The sequence below is a fragment of the Hyposmocoma kahamanoa genome, unplaced genomic scaffold (genome assembly GCF_003589595.1).
Source record: "Hyposmocoma kahamanoa isolate Upper Pololo Valley unplaced genomic scaffold, ASM358959v1 190, whole genome shotgun sequence".
Classification (NCBI taxonomy): domain Eukaryota; kingdom Metazoa; phylum Arthropoda; class Insecta; order Lepidoptera; family Cosmopterigidae; genus Hyposmocoma; species Hyposmocoma kahamanoa.
In genome coordinates, this window is record NW_020653718.1 from 4,081,270 (window position 1) to 4,100,486 (window position 19,217).

Sequence of the window (19,217 nt, forward strand, 5' to 3'; positions counted from 1 at the left end):
ATAGACTAAGTCTAATATAATATAGACTAATATTTATATAATGTTTATTTTTATATTTATAATTATTTACACTTCTATAAGTGATTAGCACAGGATCGTGGCACAAACTTCGGGAGACCTATACCCAGCAATGAGAAGAAGCACTTGGATTGAATAAGATTCTGTCTTCGAAAGTATAACAAAGACAAAGAAAGTGTTGAATAAAAACTCCATGAATATTTTCATTCTGACTCTCTTCAATAAAACGAAACTTTTTCTTCTCGTCATAAAATCACAAAATTTTATATAATCAAATGACAGTCAATCAAACAAGCTTTCAAATCGGCGAAAAACATTTACCATTCAGGAAATAAGAATAACAATATTTAAGCCTAAATTAAATATGTTTCCAGGACACAATGTTTCAAAACGACTGTAAAATTACTAGTACCGCTTGAAATATTTATAACGTACAGTCAAAGGAAGGTTATATAATATTGGCTTGTAATGGACGACAACATGGCCTCATCGGATTCTAAAGCACCAAGGCTATACCAGAGACGGCTAATTGGCTCCGGATCACCACTAAATCGCCTTATACGCAGCATTACTGACCAAACCGGTACTTTTACAATCACACCTTTTAAAATCGAGAAGTCGACTTAAAAACTGTAGGTTATATATCTTTAATATAAAGGGTGCAACTATATGTTCGAAAGTAATATGCCGAAAACGTAATCAAGCGCATTTAATAACACATATAAGAAACGTGTATTATTCGTCCTACTTTATACTGTTAGAATTAACTTGATACCAAAGGGGAGAATGTGTCGTTCTCAATTGGGAGGTCAACGGTTCGATTCCCTGCGTTAGCATATACTTATGGCTTTAACTTCGAAGTTACGTGCATTCATGTAAATGTAGTACCAACACCTCTCTTTCTCACACATGAAGGAAGACATTGTGGTGAAATCAACACACCGAAGTAAGAACACATCTCTTGTAAAACGTGAGACGTTCTTAATCTGAACTGTCTCCTTAGAGGAGGCCGTGTCCAGCAGTGGACTATGTATTCTTATCTTTTTCTGAGTTTAAAATTATATTTGTAAACACCAATTATTTCAAAGAGTATATACACTCGCGGACACATAATTCGATCCACCTCCATTTTCACAACAATATTTTATTGTATCGAGTTCTTAGGTTTTCGCGATTGTTACACATAGGAAATGAAACTATTTTTCCGGATTTAAATCCTAATTTCAACAGGGAAGATGGTTTCTCCGTACCACCAGTTTGGGATCCAGTATTTCCTCTAATGAAAAATCCCAAATAGACATAAGACTGCAGTACTAATTAATATGTTTTAGTTTATTCTAATTTCTATTAATAATTAATAATAAATTGAACTTAATAAAAGTTCATTCAATAAAATAATTTGTAAAACTTAACATAGCGTAAATTGGAGTGTTTTCTTTGTAAAATTAAAAATAAGGTATTTAATTAATAACTATTGTAACTATAGTGAAAAAATAGGGTGGTTTGCATCAATATTAGACATAACTGGTTGAAGACTTTACCACCTCAGTCAACCGTGACCATGGGACCTGTAAAGGGCCCGAAACGTCGGTTTGTTTGAAAAAACAAATATACGCGATTTAAATCCGGAAAAATAATTTCACTTCCTAATATTTTATTGATCATAAATTATTAAACTATTTTGGAACCAGTATACTAAACGTCTTTCCATAAATCCTTGTTGGAAATTTGGATTTGCTAAACCGGGGGAAAATTTCTTCTTCGACGATAACACTACTTTTGTATTCTAGCCCTTTAAGACAAAAATGCGAGGTGGCTCAAATTATGTGTCCGAAAGTATATATTCATAGTTAAATTGAAGAAGCAGATTTGTTATTATAATGTCTTTGAATGTAGAACAATGTAACTGTTTGAATGACCAACCCAACGCATTACTTAAGATGTTAGTTTACAACACACTACGCATCAGACGACCTATCTTTTACGCATATATAATTACTTGTCTTATTGCCTTTTTAATTTGTTCAGAAATTATTTAACTGTAAAACAATAAAGTTATAAATAATACAATGACGACTAATTGTACGTTGCATTTTCTTGTTGTTCAGTTGACAAACTTAAGTTCTTTAGGTCGCAAATAGTGTACCAAGTAAATGTAAACAAAAGAGAAGGACACTTTACTTCTACCGGAATAAAAAATTCAGGAATCCATGGTGATATCGACCTAACTAACTGGGTGGCGTGGGCAGGTGCCATCGTAGTCACTGCCGTCGTGCTACGCTCCCTATACATTATGTACATGAAGCCAGAAGGATACTAACCAAGGTATTGCTATAATTCAGTCCACTTCTTCAAGTTAACAGATTCTTTTGACCCGCTTTCGCGTCTTTCACGTTTATCTCAAACATAAAACGCCCGAATACCATACACGCTACAGCCCAAATCACGTCCACAACGCGGACTGGATGGTCGTTTCAGATATTTCTCATGTAAAAATCTATATTATATTTTCAAGGGGTTCTAAAAGCAAAACGATCAACAAGCAAGCGACGTACAAACAAGGCGTCTTTATTGCAAAATTTTAAAATTATCTCTCAAGTTCACTTGTTCACTATAGCCTAAATTCTTGTCCGCACGGGAGATCAACAGTATTAATAACATACTGTCTTGACCAGTATGACTCGGTTTTCCAACCGCTCCGAAGTCGTGTTTTTGATGTTTTATCGTGCAGAGATAAAATTTTCTATATATAAATTTATTTATTTTCAGTTTCCACCAACACACCAGCATCACCAGCAACACCAGCATCACCAGCAACACCAGGGACCGGGCTATTTTCTATTCAGTACAAAGAATATATATTTCCCTCGAAAAAGCCTACGAAACTTTACCGTTTGAAACGCTCAATCTATTATAAAACCCATCCAAAACGCGCGCGGGAACTGAATGTCTACACCCAAATCTATTATCTGATGGTTGGATCTGCTATACTGTTCGTTTTTCTTTTGATTATCAGAGGCTTTTACAAAAGGTAAGTTGCATCAAAGGGCATTTACCAACAACTATTTATTTACGGCCCAGAAATTTGGCTGGGGTTATTGAATACCTCAGCAGTGGTGTACACCCATTGCCAACACGAGTTTATCGAACTAGCAGCTCAAATCTTCAGGCTGAATAAAATTCGGCGAATACAAGGACTTTTGGGAAACGAACGCATACATCATCATGACTTAAGTTATATTTTATTTCTTGAACTATTCAGCACATGCTCCTCGGAACCCTTGTGGTACTTACTTAAAGTATTAATAAAATTGTTGACTTTAGGTTTATGAAAAGTACACCACGTACTATAGTGATGTCAAGGCCAGCATTAGCAAAGCGTCGCCGGCGCAGGCAATAGACTAAAATCTCCCTGACGGAATAAATTTAACAATTTATCACAGGTACCTATACTAGTGATGGGCGAGTCGAGTTATTTAACTCGATTTACTCCCACAACGAGTCAACTCGAGTTACTTTTTTAAGAACTCGAGCTACCTCGGTTCGGTACCCCCCCGCCGCACAGTAGGCCCAAATTGATAATTCTTGGACATAGGAATAACTTGTGGAGTATCGAGCTAATTTTTTTTATATGATAGATAATAACATTCCTAACAACTTTTATTCTCATGTAATTTCTTGAAAAGTTGATAGTTTCGGAGAAAAATTTTTTTTTTGTGTGGAGAAATATACATTTAATTTTTTATCTCAAAATATACGAAAATGTAAAGTGCGTTGGTTGCTTACAATATAGTTCCAATCATTTTCTATGTAGAAAAAAATAATCCATCTGCATGTACTTGCGGCTTTGTAAGTAAAGGTGCGGCAAAATTGCTAACTCTTTTATGTACTTTTTTAACAAAATACATGAACTTCGACCAAAATAAAAATTCATTTTAGCATAATTTAGAGAGTGTTATAACAATAATAAGAAAGTTAAGTAGAAACTGGTATATTGTGTTAAAAAAATAAATAAAAATGTAAAATTTTGACACCTTTTTACTCGTATAGCCTCAAGCACCTGCAGATGGATTATTTTTTTCTTGATAGAGAATGATTGGACCTATATTCAAAATAACCCACACACATTACATTTTCCTACATTTCGAGATAAAACATAAGATGGTTATTTCTCCAAACAAAAAAACTAAAAATTAAAAGTTGTATGGAGCCGCAAGTACTAACTTGCGGCTTTACGAGTAAAAAGGTGTCAAAATTTTAAATTAGTTATTTATTTTTTAACACAATAATACTAGTTTCTACTTAACTTTCGTGTTATTAACACGCTCTAAATTACACGAAAATTAATTTTTCGTTAGTTGAAGCTCAAGTATTTTGTTAAAAAAGTACATAAAAGAGTTAGCAATTTTGCTGCACCTTTACTTTAGCCGCAAGTACATGCCGACTTATTATTTTTTTCTACATACAAAATGACTGGAACTATACTGTAAGTACCCCACGCACATTACATTTTCCTACATTAAGAGATAAAAAATAAAATGTATATTTCTCCATACAAAAAAAATACTTATTTTTTTCTCTGAAACTATCAACTTTTCAAGAAATTATACAAGAATAAAAGTTGTTAGAAATGTATATTATCTATCACATAAAAAAAAATAGCTCAGTATTCCACAAGTTATTCCTATGTCCAAAAAATATCAATTATTATTTAATCATGGGAACAATTTTAGGAATACGGAGCTGTTTTTTTTTTCATATGATAAATAATAACACTCCTGATAACTTTTATTCTTATTAAATTAATTAAAAATTTGCTCGATACTCCATAAGTTATTCCTGTGTCCAAAAAATATCAATTTAGTTCCACTGTGCGCCGCCGAGCCCACTCGGTCGATTCGATGATCTTCGGAGCACGCTCTAGTCGCAAGCGATGGGCGAGTCGAGTTATTCAACTCGAGTTACTCCCACAACGAGTCAACTCTAGCTAGCTCGGTTCGGTTCCCGCCAAGTCGGATACTTCACTCATACAGCGCGTCGACAATTCGTTCTCAGTCGGTCGGTTCGGCGACCTTCGGAGCACGCTCGAGTCGCGGTCGTCGGCACTACTCGGCACGCCGCCGGTCGTGTCCAACACGGTGAACCGTGTCGGTTCGAGTCGTACTCGCGACTCGCGGTAGCTGTCATACACCGAGTCGAGTTAGCACTCACTTCAACTCGAGTAACTCGTGTTGAAAAAAATACAACTCGTTCCATCGCTAACCTATACCTCTTTTTGTCAATGTGACAACGTTGGTGCGCTTAAAATGTAGGACACTCATACATTGTTTCGTTGCCATGAATTCAAATTTCAAAACAGTTTTTTTAAACTAGTTTTTAAAACTATTTAGCTATCATCCTTCAACGCACGTAATTAACAGGTTCCCGTTCTGTGACAAAACTATTTTCATGAATTGTAATGTTATTGAGGTAGTACAGAACAGAAAAGATATTGATCAGATGTTTGACATAAATCTAGTTGATTCATCTTTACCAATAAAATCAAGACAGAATATTTGTATCCCATGCTAAAAGAGGAACGAGGGAATTTGCTGGCACAATGGATTAGTGTGATCCTTGTGATTTCCTATTTATTAGTAATACACATTAGATCGTGTCTTATGCAGTGACGGTCGCCGTGTTGATCAAAACGAAATTGGGTAATCTTCATTCACATTAGTCGAAACAACATTCCCTCGAACATACTATGCAGTGAAATTGAAAAATAAATGACAATGGAATATGTAACGCGCTCCGTCACCGCTGCTGTTGTGCGCCAGAGACATTTCTACGAGCTGCCGCCGCCGTACCATTTGTTTTACTACGCTGTGGTAGCACTTGTTGGCCTCTTGCTCCTGCTATCTACCCTCAACGCAATATTTATGGGGTGAGTATGAGTAAGTGTACTCCGTCTAAGCATTTATTTAACTTTTGACATATGCATGCTTCGGAAGTTCCGTAATTATTGATATAGGGTAGGGTATTTATTCTTCAAAAACGTGCACTAAGAACAATAGTAGGCATAAAAAAGGGTCAGACCTGCAGAAACCTTTTTAAGAAATACAATATAATGACCATGTACTCACAATATATTTATGATATAATAGTTTATGCGCGTCAAAACTTGGCTACTTATGAGCGACGTACGGGCGGAGGCCGAGCGTTACGAAACGCGGGAACACTAAAATCCGTTGCCCACCGTACCGAACTTGCAACTAGAAATCCGCGGGTAATAGGTCCCCGATTCTACGAACATCTACCCACAGACCTGAAAAGTGTTAGAAACGATGCAACGTTTTGTACCCGACTAAAAAACCTTTTATTGGATATTGAATTGTACAGTGTCGATGAGTTTCTTTTGAAACAATTTTAATTTTATTTTATTCGACAAGCAGTAGTTATACTACTTTATTTTATATTCATTATTATTATTATAATTTTATTACTGACGATCATAGTTATCCCTTGACATTGTATTTCCAATTGTAATATTGTGACATTGATAACATGAAATAAACGATTCTATTCTATTCTATTCTATTCTATTCTATTCTATTCTATACAATCAAAGACAAAAAATGTTTCAAATTCAAATTCCTGGACTCTTTTATTTTTTAATTTTAGTGAAGCGGCGTGCTCTTTAGCTCCGATATTTATCGAGCCAACAGATTATGTAACGAAGATTGTTCAAGTTGATAAATTTTAGTACCTGTCTAATAAATTATAATGAAATTAAATTAATTATAATAAATTCTTACTATTTATTATAATGAATTGTCGGACTGTTCTCCATATCAACGTGAATCATCCCTTGAATCCTTATTAACATTAATTATTAATTCTCGACTACACAAATTGCCAAACGCAACATCACGCTCACATTCACGATTAAAACTTCATAAATAAAATCGATTGTTATAAAAAATCGAATCGGAAATGCATTGGGTCATCACGATCTGTCCTAAGTTAACTATATGATTGGACGGAGTATAAGTTACTATTATTATTATCAGACTTATTTTTATATTTCTATCAATTTCTTAACCACGATCTGTAAAATGTTAGAAATAAACTGGTAAGCATTTTGTAGCGAAGTCATTTGTTCTGTGTTAACGAATCTTTACCATATAAGCACATTTTCACTTGCTATATGGATGTACACTCAGTGGCGAAGCGTTGATTTCTGCCGCCCCCGTGCCAACGACAACAACTTAAATTTGTTGCCCTCTCTATTTTCAGGATTACAAAAGTAGTTCGTTCTCGCTCGGCTCGATTGTGTTTTTGTATTAGCCTGCCGTCGCCACCTTTGTATTGTTCAGGATGTCGTTTTCTCAAATAGTGGAATTAATTTTAAGTAAAGAAAAAATAATTGTTAGGGCTCGCCCGCGCCCCCAGTGCTGTGCCACCTGAGGCCACGACCCCCTCTGCACCCCCCACGCCACTGTGTACAATTTGAAGTATATTTTGTTTTTGGCAGGGTGAAAAAAATGTTCATGTGTTTGGTATACCGTCTAACTTAATGATGCAGTCTTACACATATATGGAAGCAAATTAATATGGTGCGGATATGATTTCAACTGTAACCGATTAAAAGGAGCGTAGCGTTCTTCCAGGCTGGACGGATAGACTACGGATAGATTTCCTTATCAGAAGATGAAAAATATTGTACCAGAAACTGCAACGCTTCCGTCCTACGCGTTGCTAGTCACAAAAAATAAATCAAACGCCGGGTAAAACAATGAGTCAGAATAGCAGGTATACCTTATCAGATCCTAACAAATTTGGTATCGAAAAATGTATCTAAATTGTACTATTTAGTACCTCTGTTTAAAAAATTTGCACCTCGATCAAAACGAAGTTATAGCAATATCAAAGGTACACCCGCTGTATTGACAGTAATATGGCGGGTGTACCTCATATTACTGTTTTTAATTAACTACTATAAAAACTTATTATTCCAAAAATTTGTACCTTAATAGTACGCTAAAGTAAAAGAAACTCCAATTATAGACCTAAAATTGTGCGATTTCAGAGTATCGTGTGCATCTTAACGAATCCTGACAAATTTAGTACCAAAAAAATGTACATAAATTGTACTATTTAGCACCTATTCTTAAAAAAATGTACAATTTATTAATTTTCCGCCATTTATTTGAGTAAGCAATGATTCCTCTACACAGCCTTATAGAATAGAATAGAATATAATACATATGTCAGTATCTTTCCTAGTTTACGACAATTTTTTCAGATAGAGGTAAAATTTTTTTAAGAATAGGTGCTAAATAGTACAATTTATGTAAATTTTTTTGGTACTAAATTTGTCAGGATTCGTTAAGATGCACACGACACTCTGTAATCGCACAATTTTAGCTTTATATGTCAGAAACTAACCAGCAGATCAAGCAGGAGTTTCTTTTACTTTAGAGTAATATTAACGAACAAATTTTTTAATAATAAGTTTTTATAGTTATTATATACAAACTGGTAATCTGAAGTACACCCGCCATATTGACTGTACCTTTGATATTACTATAACTTCGTTCTGATGGAGGTAAAATTTTTTTAAACAGAGGTACTAAATAGTACAATTTAGGTAAATTTTTTTGATACCAAATTTGTCAGGACCCGTTAAGGTACACCCGCCATTCTGACTCTCACGGCAAAGTGAAATGCAGTCAGAGTTGATCTTCAAATTTGTTTTTTTTTTTCTAATTTATTTGTCATACGCACCAAAGTTACAATCTCCGTGTAAAGAGTATGTTACATTCTATTTACATTATAAATTTGTGCTATTACCGCCACCTTTTTATATAACATCCCCTTAAGTTAGCTGAGAAGATATTTCTAATGACGTGTTTTACTTTTTTTACTGTCAAACAATTGTACACTAAAAATGAATAAAATATACCTACTAGCAAAAAGGTTTTTTTTTTAACTTATACAGTTCGATATCCATATTATTTGAGGTCACGTCCCTAAGTGTTAAAGAAAAAGATATTGTGTGTATATAAATTATAATTGTAAAAAGCTTCGATTATAATGTTCCTATTATTCAGCTCGACGTATACAATTTAAGAAATCAAAATAACATCAAATTTAATTGGCCGACTAAAACATTTCAAGCAGAGCCAAACAATTTTGTCTGTAGTTTGATCATATCTTTAAATGTATTCCCTTGACCTTTGATACTTAAGTTTTGATATCACTCATAACTATTTACAATCTTATTAATATCTCTTAAATTAAACGTCCGCTTTTTAAAAGCAGTACATTTCCTACCACGCTCTATTGTCCTGTGACTGTTATGAAAGCTGTACCTACCTATATGTATTCGACATAAACACGAAAACCATATTAAAACTGTACTCGCTGACCTTAAGCGCATTATTTTATCTCTTTAGTAAAAGCCGTGGTAGCCTAATGGTTTAGCCTACCGCCTCCCACGAGGAGTTACCGTGGGTTCGACTCCGGCCTCGCATCTCTAAGTTTGTAGCATTATGTGCGAAATTTTGTTTGAAACTTACCATGAGCTTTTCAGTGAGGAAAAACATCGTGACAAAAGAGCCACATATGAATCAGCTAATAGTATTACAGGCAATCGTTGCATAATGAGAGTTCTTAGAGTGTATCTATGTTAGAGTCCCTTTACCTCGTGGCCTAAGTAACAGGTACGAGATTTTAAGACCTAATTATATATAATGATTGCATACAACACTTTTTCTACGAATAAGTAAAATTATGAAACAGAACCAATATTTAATGTATGTATTTTTAGTGTTAACAATCTATGACAACATACGAAATTTTTTTTTAATAAATTTTAACTTTTTTATAATGGCGCTCCTTCACCGCGAACACGCTCTTGTAATGTAACGTTCAAAAGCGAGCATTACAGGCGGTGAGGAAGGTGAGCCGAGAATTCGTCGCGCAACATTCGTAACATTCGGTAACTTTCTTCAGCGGGAGCATTCGCCTGCAATGTAACAATCTGTTCAGATTGTAAGGCTGCGACTCCACCAGATTTAGTAGAAAAGTTTTCAAGTCTTTACTTAAGTTAGATGCCTGCGAATACCAGCGAGTGCCCGCGAATGCCTTTAAGTGCCCGCGAGTGCCTTTATGTGCCCGCGACTGCCTTTATGTGCCCGCGACTGCCTTTATGTGCCCGCGAGTGCCTTTGTGTGCCAGAGAGTGTCTTTCAAAGGCACTCAAAAGCACTAAAATGCACTCGTGGGCACTCGCGGGCAATCAAAGGCACTCGTTAGCACTCGTTGGCAGTCAAAGGCACTAACGGGCACTTCTGATTCTCAGAGGCACTCAAACGCACGCCTTGCTACCTCGCATATCTTTATTTTCTTCTAATCAAATCTTGGATGTTACATTACAGGCGAATGCGCCGGTGAAGGCGGTGGTTTTGTAATGTAGTGATCAAAAACGAATCTTGAACGTTACATGCGAATGTTCTCGATGATGTAGCGCCTTTAGGTTTATTAGGATAGGTAAAGGCTCCGCCATACAGCCTCTTCATATATTTAGACGAAAACCAAACAAACGCTATAAAACAAAAACCAAAGTGATAGAATAGGAGTGGCCAAGTACCACATATATTTTAACCAATTTTTATAAAGGTTTATGACCCGGTTGCTAGACATTTAGGCCAATTTAACCAATCAGGGAGGCATTGATATTTTAATTAGCAAAACACGACGTTATTTTTTTTAAACTCGTCATAGTTCTGCGTACAGTACTTTGATACTAATTATAGTTCTGTTTGCAGAACTAATGAAATTTTTCAGCTCAGTAGCGAGTACCACAGACAATAGAATTTTGATTCAGAACTAAAAAGAGCGCCTATAAGAAATGGTTTAAGAAATTATAATTAACAAGTTAAAGTACGAGAATAGAGAAAAAGTCTTTCGAAAAGTACGTAACCCTGTTCCTGCCTTTGTGTTGTTCCTTCATGCAGCAAGGTGTATAGGTGTATAGGGGTAGGTATGGTAAAACATTTCAGAGAATAAGCAGTGAGGACTGCCAAATACAACTTATCCTAATCAAGCCAACTGATTATTAACGTCCATTATGAAGTTAATACGTATAACAGATTACCTGGTGAGATCACGAAGTGCTCTATCTCCTTTCAGGTTCATTTTCACGTCCATTCAAATTGTTATACTAAAATCATTTGATATGAATAGTACAATATTTTTATTCATTCTGTTACCAATCAAATGGCGCGCCTAGATGGGCGCGCGTCCATCTAGGCGAGATGATGTTAGCAGTTACTAGGTATGAGTTTTTTTATAATTCCAAAATTACTATGAGCTTTTTATGTGACGAGACGAACGAGTCGTGGGACCGGTGGTGAGCGACACGCCTGTCCATAACAGTTGCAGTGCCACTCAGAGCTTTAAATCACAGAAGCTCTAAAGGGCCCTGCCACTGCGCCCTAGCTCATAGCTCTCATTACCGCTTAGCTTCAGACATAAGTAAAGTGGCAGTACCTACTCTGCCGTCAGCTAACTAAAATGCGGCAGTGACAAAATAATTCTTTGAGATATCATAAATACCATGAAATTATTTAATGATATCTCAGCTATGCATCGTTCGGGTAAATTCCGATAACTCGAACACATTAACTGTTTTAAAAGAGAAGTTTGTGCTCTATCCTTAGCTATTTAAAACGTATATTTGACCATTTATCACTTAGCCGCTTTTAGTTAGTGGACAGCAGTACTTCTTTGGACGAACTCTTAAGAACCTCTACTGGTGCTACGTATTCGAGTAGTGTCTATACCTATAGGTAACTCAATTTGTATCTTTGGGACTTATAATATACAAATATTTAACCTAAATATCTATCGCTTAGACTTTCGATCACTGTGAAAATTTACGTTAACATTTTCAAAGTTATACCAAGATTTCAAAGACAAGTATTACTTACTAGTTTACGAAAGTAGTTAGGTAGGATAGGTAGGTTAGATACCTTTAATTATCGACCGGCGCTGAACAAAGCTTTTAATGCAACGTCTAAGCAATAAATTTAATATGAACACCGCTACTGGTGACTAGCGAGCCTTTCGTCAATGTCTGAGGCCAACAGTCAGTAGTCACGGCCGCCATTGTCTTTTCGAATGTCTGAGGCTACTTTCCTGTGTTACTTGCGATGCGGGCTTGCTCGGCTAATTGCATCTGTTGTTTTCAAATTCGACTTGGTACTCAAGTCAATAAGCCTGAGATAAAAAGCTGAGAGAAATTAATTATAGTTGATCCTATGTTCCTGCTTAAAGCGGTGTACTTTGTACCCACTAGCTTTGGTTGCCAACAAACATTTTATTTATTGTATTTGCGTACAAATATTACTTACTTGTACTTACTAATACTCGTAAGTACAAAGGTACCGATAAAACTACCCTTAAAAATGTCTGCTCTACCTATAATCACATTCCGATGGCTTACGCAAGTATTATGTCACGTTCCCTAGTCAAGCGCTGCTGATGTAAGTGGGAAAGCGATGTCCTTAACCGGGTGGCAGTGCGTGCCCGGCCTGACAAGTATAGGAATTAATTATTATCGCTACTTAGTACGTAATTGGACCTGCTACTAACCAGGTTAAATGTTTCGTCATTCATTGACATAGAGATTCTTTAAAAGTTCCTACTCATTAGTATATTGGAATCATTATTTTATGGAGTAACGTTTTTACGTTAAATAATTTGAGATCTACTTACTAAGAAAAGCGCATTATAAAGTTATGTTCAGAGTGTCAATAACAAATGTAACACATAAAAGCCTGCACTTTATAACTGAGCAAAAATACATTTTAACTAAAAGGTAGTCAAATATAGTTTTTGCTAAAGGTTCATGACAATAATCATGTCTTGTAACGAAAACACATATTACATCATCATCAATTAAACAAGTATCACCTAGTAAAGATTGTAAAGAAACAGCGATTTATTCCAACACTTCACCTTTTACCAATAACTACGTAATTATACATTCTGCAAAATATCAAAATGTTTATTTGTAAGACAATTACTCGACACTGGCATTGTCGGCATGCTGTTGGCCGAATCTGGGTCAGACTGTGGCCTACAGTGACTAATAGGTACAGCTTCTATTGGTCATGTAGGCGAAATGCATTCTCAATGACTTTGTGATGAGAGAATGTGAATGGATTTCGGGCCCGCATTGTTTGAGGTCTTTTGTCGAGTTGATTTAATTATCGCTCATCTAGTGAAATACATCAATAGTACAGGACCCGTTATAATACATTTTTCTGAAAATTGGCCCAACAGTAATATATCTACGTAGTCTACGTATGTAGTTAACTATTCTTCTTCTTTTTGCTTAATGGCACTACCCTTTAGATTTCGCCAGTATCAAGTTTTCCGCATAGTAATTTTAAGGGCTTCTGTAGACTCTGCTATTCAATGAGTATTGTGAGAGCACAATGTGATATAAAAAATAATTTCTTATTAGGCTTTAAAGTTGCAGAGCTGTTGAATTACCTGAAAGGGAAGGAGAACAATATATATAGACAAATGTTAGTAGGTAAGTGTGTTAGGCAGGACAAACAAATTTATGTTATTGCTGGTTATATAATCACAAAGGACTTTGATGCAAGACGTATCCACTAGACTTAAAATCGTATTGAAATTTGTGGGTTTGAGAATGAATGAGGGAAGGACATCGTACAAGGAGACTGGGTACTTGTTACAATTGAAGAAAATATGATCCGGAGTTCCATCGTCCAGCCCACATTCGCAAAGCGAGGTGTCCCTTACCCTAATTTTAGCTAAGTGAACTGGGGTGCTCGAGTGGCCGAGCCTTAATCTACATATGGTGGAGGTGCAAGATTTGGATGCTTTGTTAAATTTAAAGAACCAAGGTTTACTCGGGATGACATTTTGAATGTTCTCATAATGCTTTCCTGTCACTTTGGTACTCTCTTTCCATTCGACTTCCCATGTGGACATCATCTTTTGAGTTGCCAGTAAGGGCAGGTCATGAGAGAATACTTGAGAATAAGTAGGACATCCAATTTCAGTGGCATCTGTTGCCATCAGGTCAACGGTCTCGTTACCTACTATACCAGAATGACCTGGTATCCAGGCCAAAGAGACTCTAATTCCTTGACTGAAGCAACTGTATAGCACATTTCTAATTTTTAAGATACAGGGAAAGTTGGATCTGTTACGGAAAGGATTGGACAGAATTGCCTGGAGACAACTCTTCGAGTCTGTTAATACGACAGTTTTGTCTAGCTTATGAGACTCAATATAGAGAAGAGCTTTTAAGATTGCAATGGCTTCCCCAGTAAAAACAGAAGAAAGGGGAGTACATTTAAAATGAAGGATAATTTTAAATTTGGGTATCCAGACAGCAGCACCAACACATCCTTCATCTGACATTTTAGAAGCATCAGTGTACATCACAAGCCAATCGCCCCAATTCTTATCGATGTACTTTTGTAATTGAGCTTCAGAGTTAGAGGAATTTTTGTCAATGCCTAAATTCAGTAGTAGTATAGGTTTGATAGATAAGACCAAGTATATCGAAGAGAGGGTTTAGGGTACACTGATATACTGGACAGGGGAACCTGATGAATTTAATAAAACTAAGAAACAGACAGGGTGCAGATTTATGTCTCCAGTACTTATCCTCCAGTAGATAATTGATGTAATTTACCTATAAAAGGATGGGATGAATTTTGAATAATTTTAAAAAGGAATCTGTCCGCTAAATATTGTCTCCTGATAGATAAGGGGGGGTCCGCACATTCCGCCTGTAGTGCATTGGTGGGAGAAGATTTCATAGCCCCTGTTATAATTCGAAGAGATTTATATAGTACTTTGTCTAGATCTTTTAAAGAGGATTTATGGCATGGTTCTAGTAAAAAGGAACCGTAATCTAGATGAGCACGAATCAGAGCATTGTATAAAAGCTTCTGAGATTGAGGGTGAGCACCCCACCATGTTCCCGACAATGACCGAAGGATATTAATATTTTTCACACATTTTTTAACAACATGTGAGATGTGATGGGCGCCTGTCATTTTTGACTCCACCATAACTCCAAGGAACCTGGCTTGATTTTTTAACGGGATAGACTGATTCTCGTAATTAATAATAATATGGGGTGTGTTCCTTGCACGGGAAAAACTTACTGCATTACTTTTCCGACCGACAGCGAAAGGCCGTGGTCGGTTAGCCAGGTATGGAGGTAGTTTAGAGCAGAATTGAGGTCAGCTGAGATATTTTCGATGTTGATATCCGAAATGTATAAGGCCAAGTCGTCAGCATACTGGAGGACGTTGCAAAATGGGTTAAGAGACTGCTCGAGGTCATATGTGTAGAGGCTATAAAGCAAGGGACTAAGAACGGATCCCTGTGGAAGGCCTCTCCAGATAGTTCTTGGTGGTAAAAGGGAGTAGTTAACACTGACTTGAATTGAACGGGCAGAGAGGAGATTAAAAATTATATTGATAAGCTTCACAGGTATACTCAGATTGAGCATCTTTTGCCTGAATACTGGAGGCAATACATTGTCATACGCTGATGACACATCCAAAAAAACTCCAACTACATGTTCTCGTTTAGACAAGCCAATCCAAATGTCTGTCAGAAAAATACTGAAGCGGATAGCTTGGATAATGGTGCTCATGCCTTCCGGAAACCATATTGACTTTTAGCGAGTAAGCCCCGACTTTCAACTATCCACTCAAGGCGATTTTTAATGAGATGTTCTAAAACTTTGGCTAACGTGCAGGAAAGAGCAATGGATCTATATCCATTAGGGTCATTACTAAGTTTACCTGGTTTTAATATGGGTATAATGATTTGGACTTTCCATTCATCCGGAGGAACTCCCGTCAGAAAGATGTTATTAAGAATATTAAGGAATAAGTCTTTGATTGAATCACTGCTGTTAACGATAAAAGAGTATGGTATACCATCAATTCCAGGGGCAGAATCCTTGAGACCGTTTAACACTGAAGAGAGTTCCTCCCGAGAGAATGGGGAGTCAAAAACTGAGGTTGGAGATAGAGTAGGGGACGTGGACAGAGTTACCTCGTCTTCCGTGGGGACTGAGAGAAGAGCCCGTTTGTTTTGAAATTGTTCAAGCCACTCTGACGTGTCATTAGTAGAGACATTACCGGAACAGGATATGGAGCCCCTAAATCTCCTGACATTCCTCCAAACCAAGGAAGAATGAGACCTTGGAGAGAGAGTTTCACAAAATCTACGCCACCCAACTCTTTTTTTTCACTCAGTACTCTTACAGCTTTTGCTGCAACCGCACGGTATTTTATAAAAAGGGATTCAGTCATTGTTAGTGCGTATGCACATTCTGCTGTTTTCCTATCCTTGCAGACTTCAGTGCATTCCGAATCCCGCCAAGGTGGAGATGGGGAGTTACCCTTGAATACATTTTTGGTGGGAAGACATTTATCTGCTGATGACAGTAGACAATTTCTAAAATCAAGATCAAGATCAGCCACAGGTAGGTGTTGAGTTTCCTGGTCTAAAACACATTTATATTTTGACCAGTCGGCCTTTGACAGGTTAAATTTTAGTTTAGGATGAGGAATATTCTGGGTATTCGAACGGTCCGCCCTGTGCTCCGGAGCTAGAATAACAATTGGAAAATGGTCATGCCGTGAGTAACCGGCAGGATTGTCCAGATGAATTTGGAAGACAGTGAGGGGGAGCACAGAGAGAGATCCACGGCACTTCTAATATTTTGGGGCGGATAGACTCTACGCGTCGGGGAGCCGTCGTTGAGGAGGCAGAGGTCATGGTTGTCGCAGATATCCAGGAAGGCAGAGGATAAATGGTCATTGTAATATGAGCCCCAGGAAGCGTGGTGTATATTAAAATCCCCTAATATTGTAAGCGGGGGACTAAGGGAAGCGACAATATCCGAAAACTTTGCAAGGCATGTCAGGTTAGGGTGAGGAATGTAAACCGACAGAAACGTTATCTTTAGCAATTTAGCAGCAACTGCATTAATGTGTTCGCTATGAGGGGGAACGGAAATCTGCGAAAAGGTTACGGCTCTTGACACTAGAAGTGCGAAGTCTCTTTGCCCGTCTGTCCTGTCATCGCGGAGACACGAAAAACCTGGAAACCGTACTCGATCTCCTGGTTTACGTCGCATCTCCTGGACTGCGAAAACGTCAGGAGAGTCTTTATTAAGTAAAAATTGAATTTCGTTTTCTTTATTCCTGCTGCTGCGACAGTTCCACTGAAGAATGGGAGCCATTGGAGCAGATGAGGTGTATGAGCTGAGACAGTTGATCTTTGAGGTTGTTCGGTAGGGGGACGTCACTAAAACGCCCTAAGAGATTAATGATGGTCGAGAGGAGAAGAGAAATTAAATTATCGTTAGGCATTGAGAAGTTATTTGGGAGTGCACATCCATTTCCTAGTTGAGAATTAGGAGACATAACTATGTCTCTATGAACTTGTTGATTATACCCTGGACTAGAAGCTGGGAGGGATTGGTGCCTGGGAATAGCTACTGTTTTGCGGTAGGAAGTGTGTTGAGGAGATCTGAGTTGGGGAGAGGGATGGGAGGAAGAAGTATACTGAGCGGTGGGTGTAGGTTGATATTCATTTAAATCAAGCCTCGCTGTACCAGCAAAAGATCTTCTGGGTGAATCATATGCTTCATGGCATATGCTTCAGAGTAAGAGGTATTTTCTTGGGACATGACCAGTTTTATTTGTTTTTGCCTTGATTGCTCAGGGCAAGAGGGATCAGTGGCTTTATGACGTCCAGAGCAGTGTAAATAGGTTGGTGCTTCCTTGGTGCAATGTAGGCCTTCCTGAGTTTGTGCACAAATAAAGCAGCGAGCCTCCGATCTGCCTTGAGTTTGGATGTGTCCAAACTGGCAGCACTTATTGCACTGAATTGTGGGAAGGACATATGTTTCCACTGGGAGAGAGGTGAAAAAACAGTACACGTGGGAGGGAAGTTTTTGACCTGAGAAGGTTAGTACCACTGTTTGGGTGGAAACCCATACAGGTGACCCATTACTGTCATGGGTTTTCCTATTAAGTCTTCGTGCCTTAACAATAGCACCATAACCAGTTGGAACTTCCACTGCTTCAACTAATTCCTCCAGTGTCCATTCAACTGGAACTTGTCGGACAATACCCATTCTAATTATGCTGTAACTTGGGATAATCGCTTCATATTTGGCTGGAGAAAGAGTTGGGTGATCAAGGAAAGCATTAGCATCACTGAAAGTTTTGAATTCAAGAGATATTCTATTTCTGCCAACGCGTTTGATACCATCTCTGACAATATTTTTAACATTGTTCCTAAACAAAAAATTGCCAAATTTAATGGGGCGTAATGCGGTGCCGGAAGAGGGATCCGATACTGTTTTGTTCACATGAACAATGAATGGGGCGACATCTTGTGCCATGTATTTGTTTTTGTTGTTTAAGAATTTTGGGTTGGTGAATGTTAATTTGGGTGGACGGAACAGACTGTGAGGTATTAGTTTTTTTGGGAGGTTGAGATGATTCCACGTCAGTGGGGGCTCGTTTCCTACTTTGGATGATCTTATCTACTTCCATTACCTCAGACTGAGATTGCGAAAACAGGCGAGGAGATGACTGAGCACGTGGCTCAGCATCGCCTCCCCCCGGATCGGGAGGATCAGACATTTACAACAAAGTTATAAAGTTTTTACTACTAAAATAGACACATAAAATAAGTCAACAGGGGTTATGAAATAAAGAAACTAGCCAAAAAACGCACTAATTCACAGAACACCTTGTAGCTAACACTCAACCTAACAGCAGACTCTAGTAAACTATTATTGTGAAGGTATGGCAACATCGTCACAAATGTCATTCAACACTCTTAGCACTATAGAAAAAATTTAATGTTATTACTTATAATTAGATAATAAGCATAATTTTCCTTGATAATTATTTTTATGTTTACGGCTAAAGGACTTTGTTTCCATGGCTAGCAATAAATTTAAAAAAAAAAGAAATGTCATTCAACAATAAATGTCAAGTTAGCGAAAAATGCTTGTTTATTTTCACGTATCGTCTTCTTAATCAGTGGTTTTCACGTATAATTTCGACAAAAACACTGATATGTTTCTTTAAGTTGCGATATAAGTATTATCAACTTTAC

The 19,217-nt window shown here is 37.2% G+C and overlaps 1 protein-coding gene across 4 annotated transcripts; it reads left to right on the forward strand.

Moving 5' to 3' along the window:
* Positions 1 to 351: 351 nt before the first annotated feature.
* Positions 352 to 7,799, forward strand: LOC113226392. 4 transcript variants are annotated; one of them, XR_003310090.1, is made up of 5 exons: positions 357 to 601; positions 2,127 to 2,343; positions 2,788 to 3,049; positions 5,685 to 5,944; positions 7,535 to 7,799. XR_003310090.1 is itself a non-coding variant. In XM_026459001.1 (3 exons), exons 1-3 carry the CDS (start codon positions 487 to 489, stop codon positions 5,719 to 5,721), a joined length of 414 nt encoding a protein of 137 aa, XP_026314786.1. In that variant the 5' UTR covers positions 352 to 486; the 3' UTR covers positions 5,722 to 5,949. The 4 variants fall into 4 exon arrangements, 1 of the variants encoding a protein (XP_026314786.1); XR_003310089.1 differs by having other exon boundaries at positions 2,149 to 2,343; XR_003310088.1 differs by having other exon boundaries at positions 359 to 601; positions 2,223 to 2,343.
* The last annotated feature ends 11,418 nt before the right edge of the window (positions 7,800 to 19,217 follow it).

Excerpts from the sequence above, each read along its gene's own strand:
- LOC113226392 (XM_026459001.1), top strand. The coding sequence starts at position 487 with ATGGACGACAACATGGCCTCATCGGATTCTAAAGCACCAAGGCTATAC. Across the intron at positions 602-2,787 it reads CAGCATTACTGACCAAACCG|TTTCCACCAACACACCAGCA; the intron begins GTACTTTTACAA and ends ATTTATTTTCAG. Across the intron at positions 3,050-5,684 it reads ATCAGAGGCTTTTACAAAAG|TGACGGTCGCCGTGTTGATC; the intron begins GTAAGTTGCATC and ends TGTCTTATGCAG.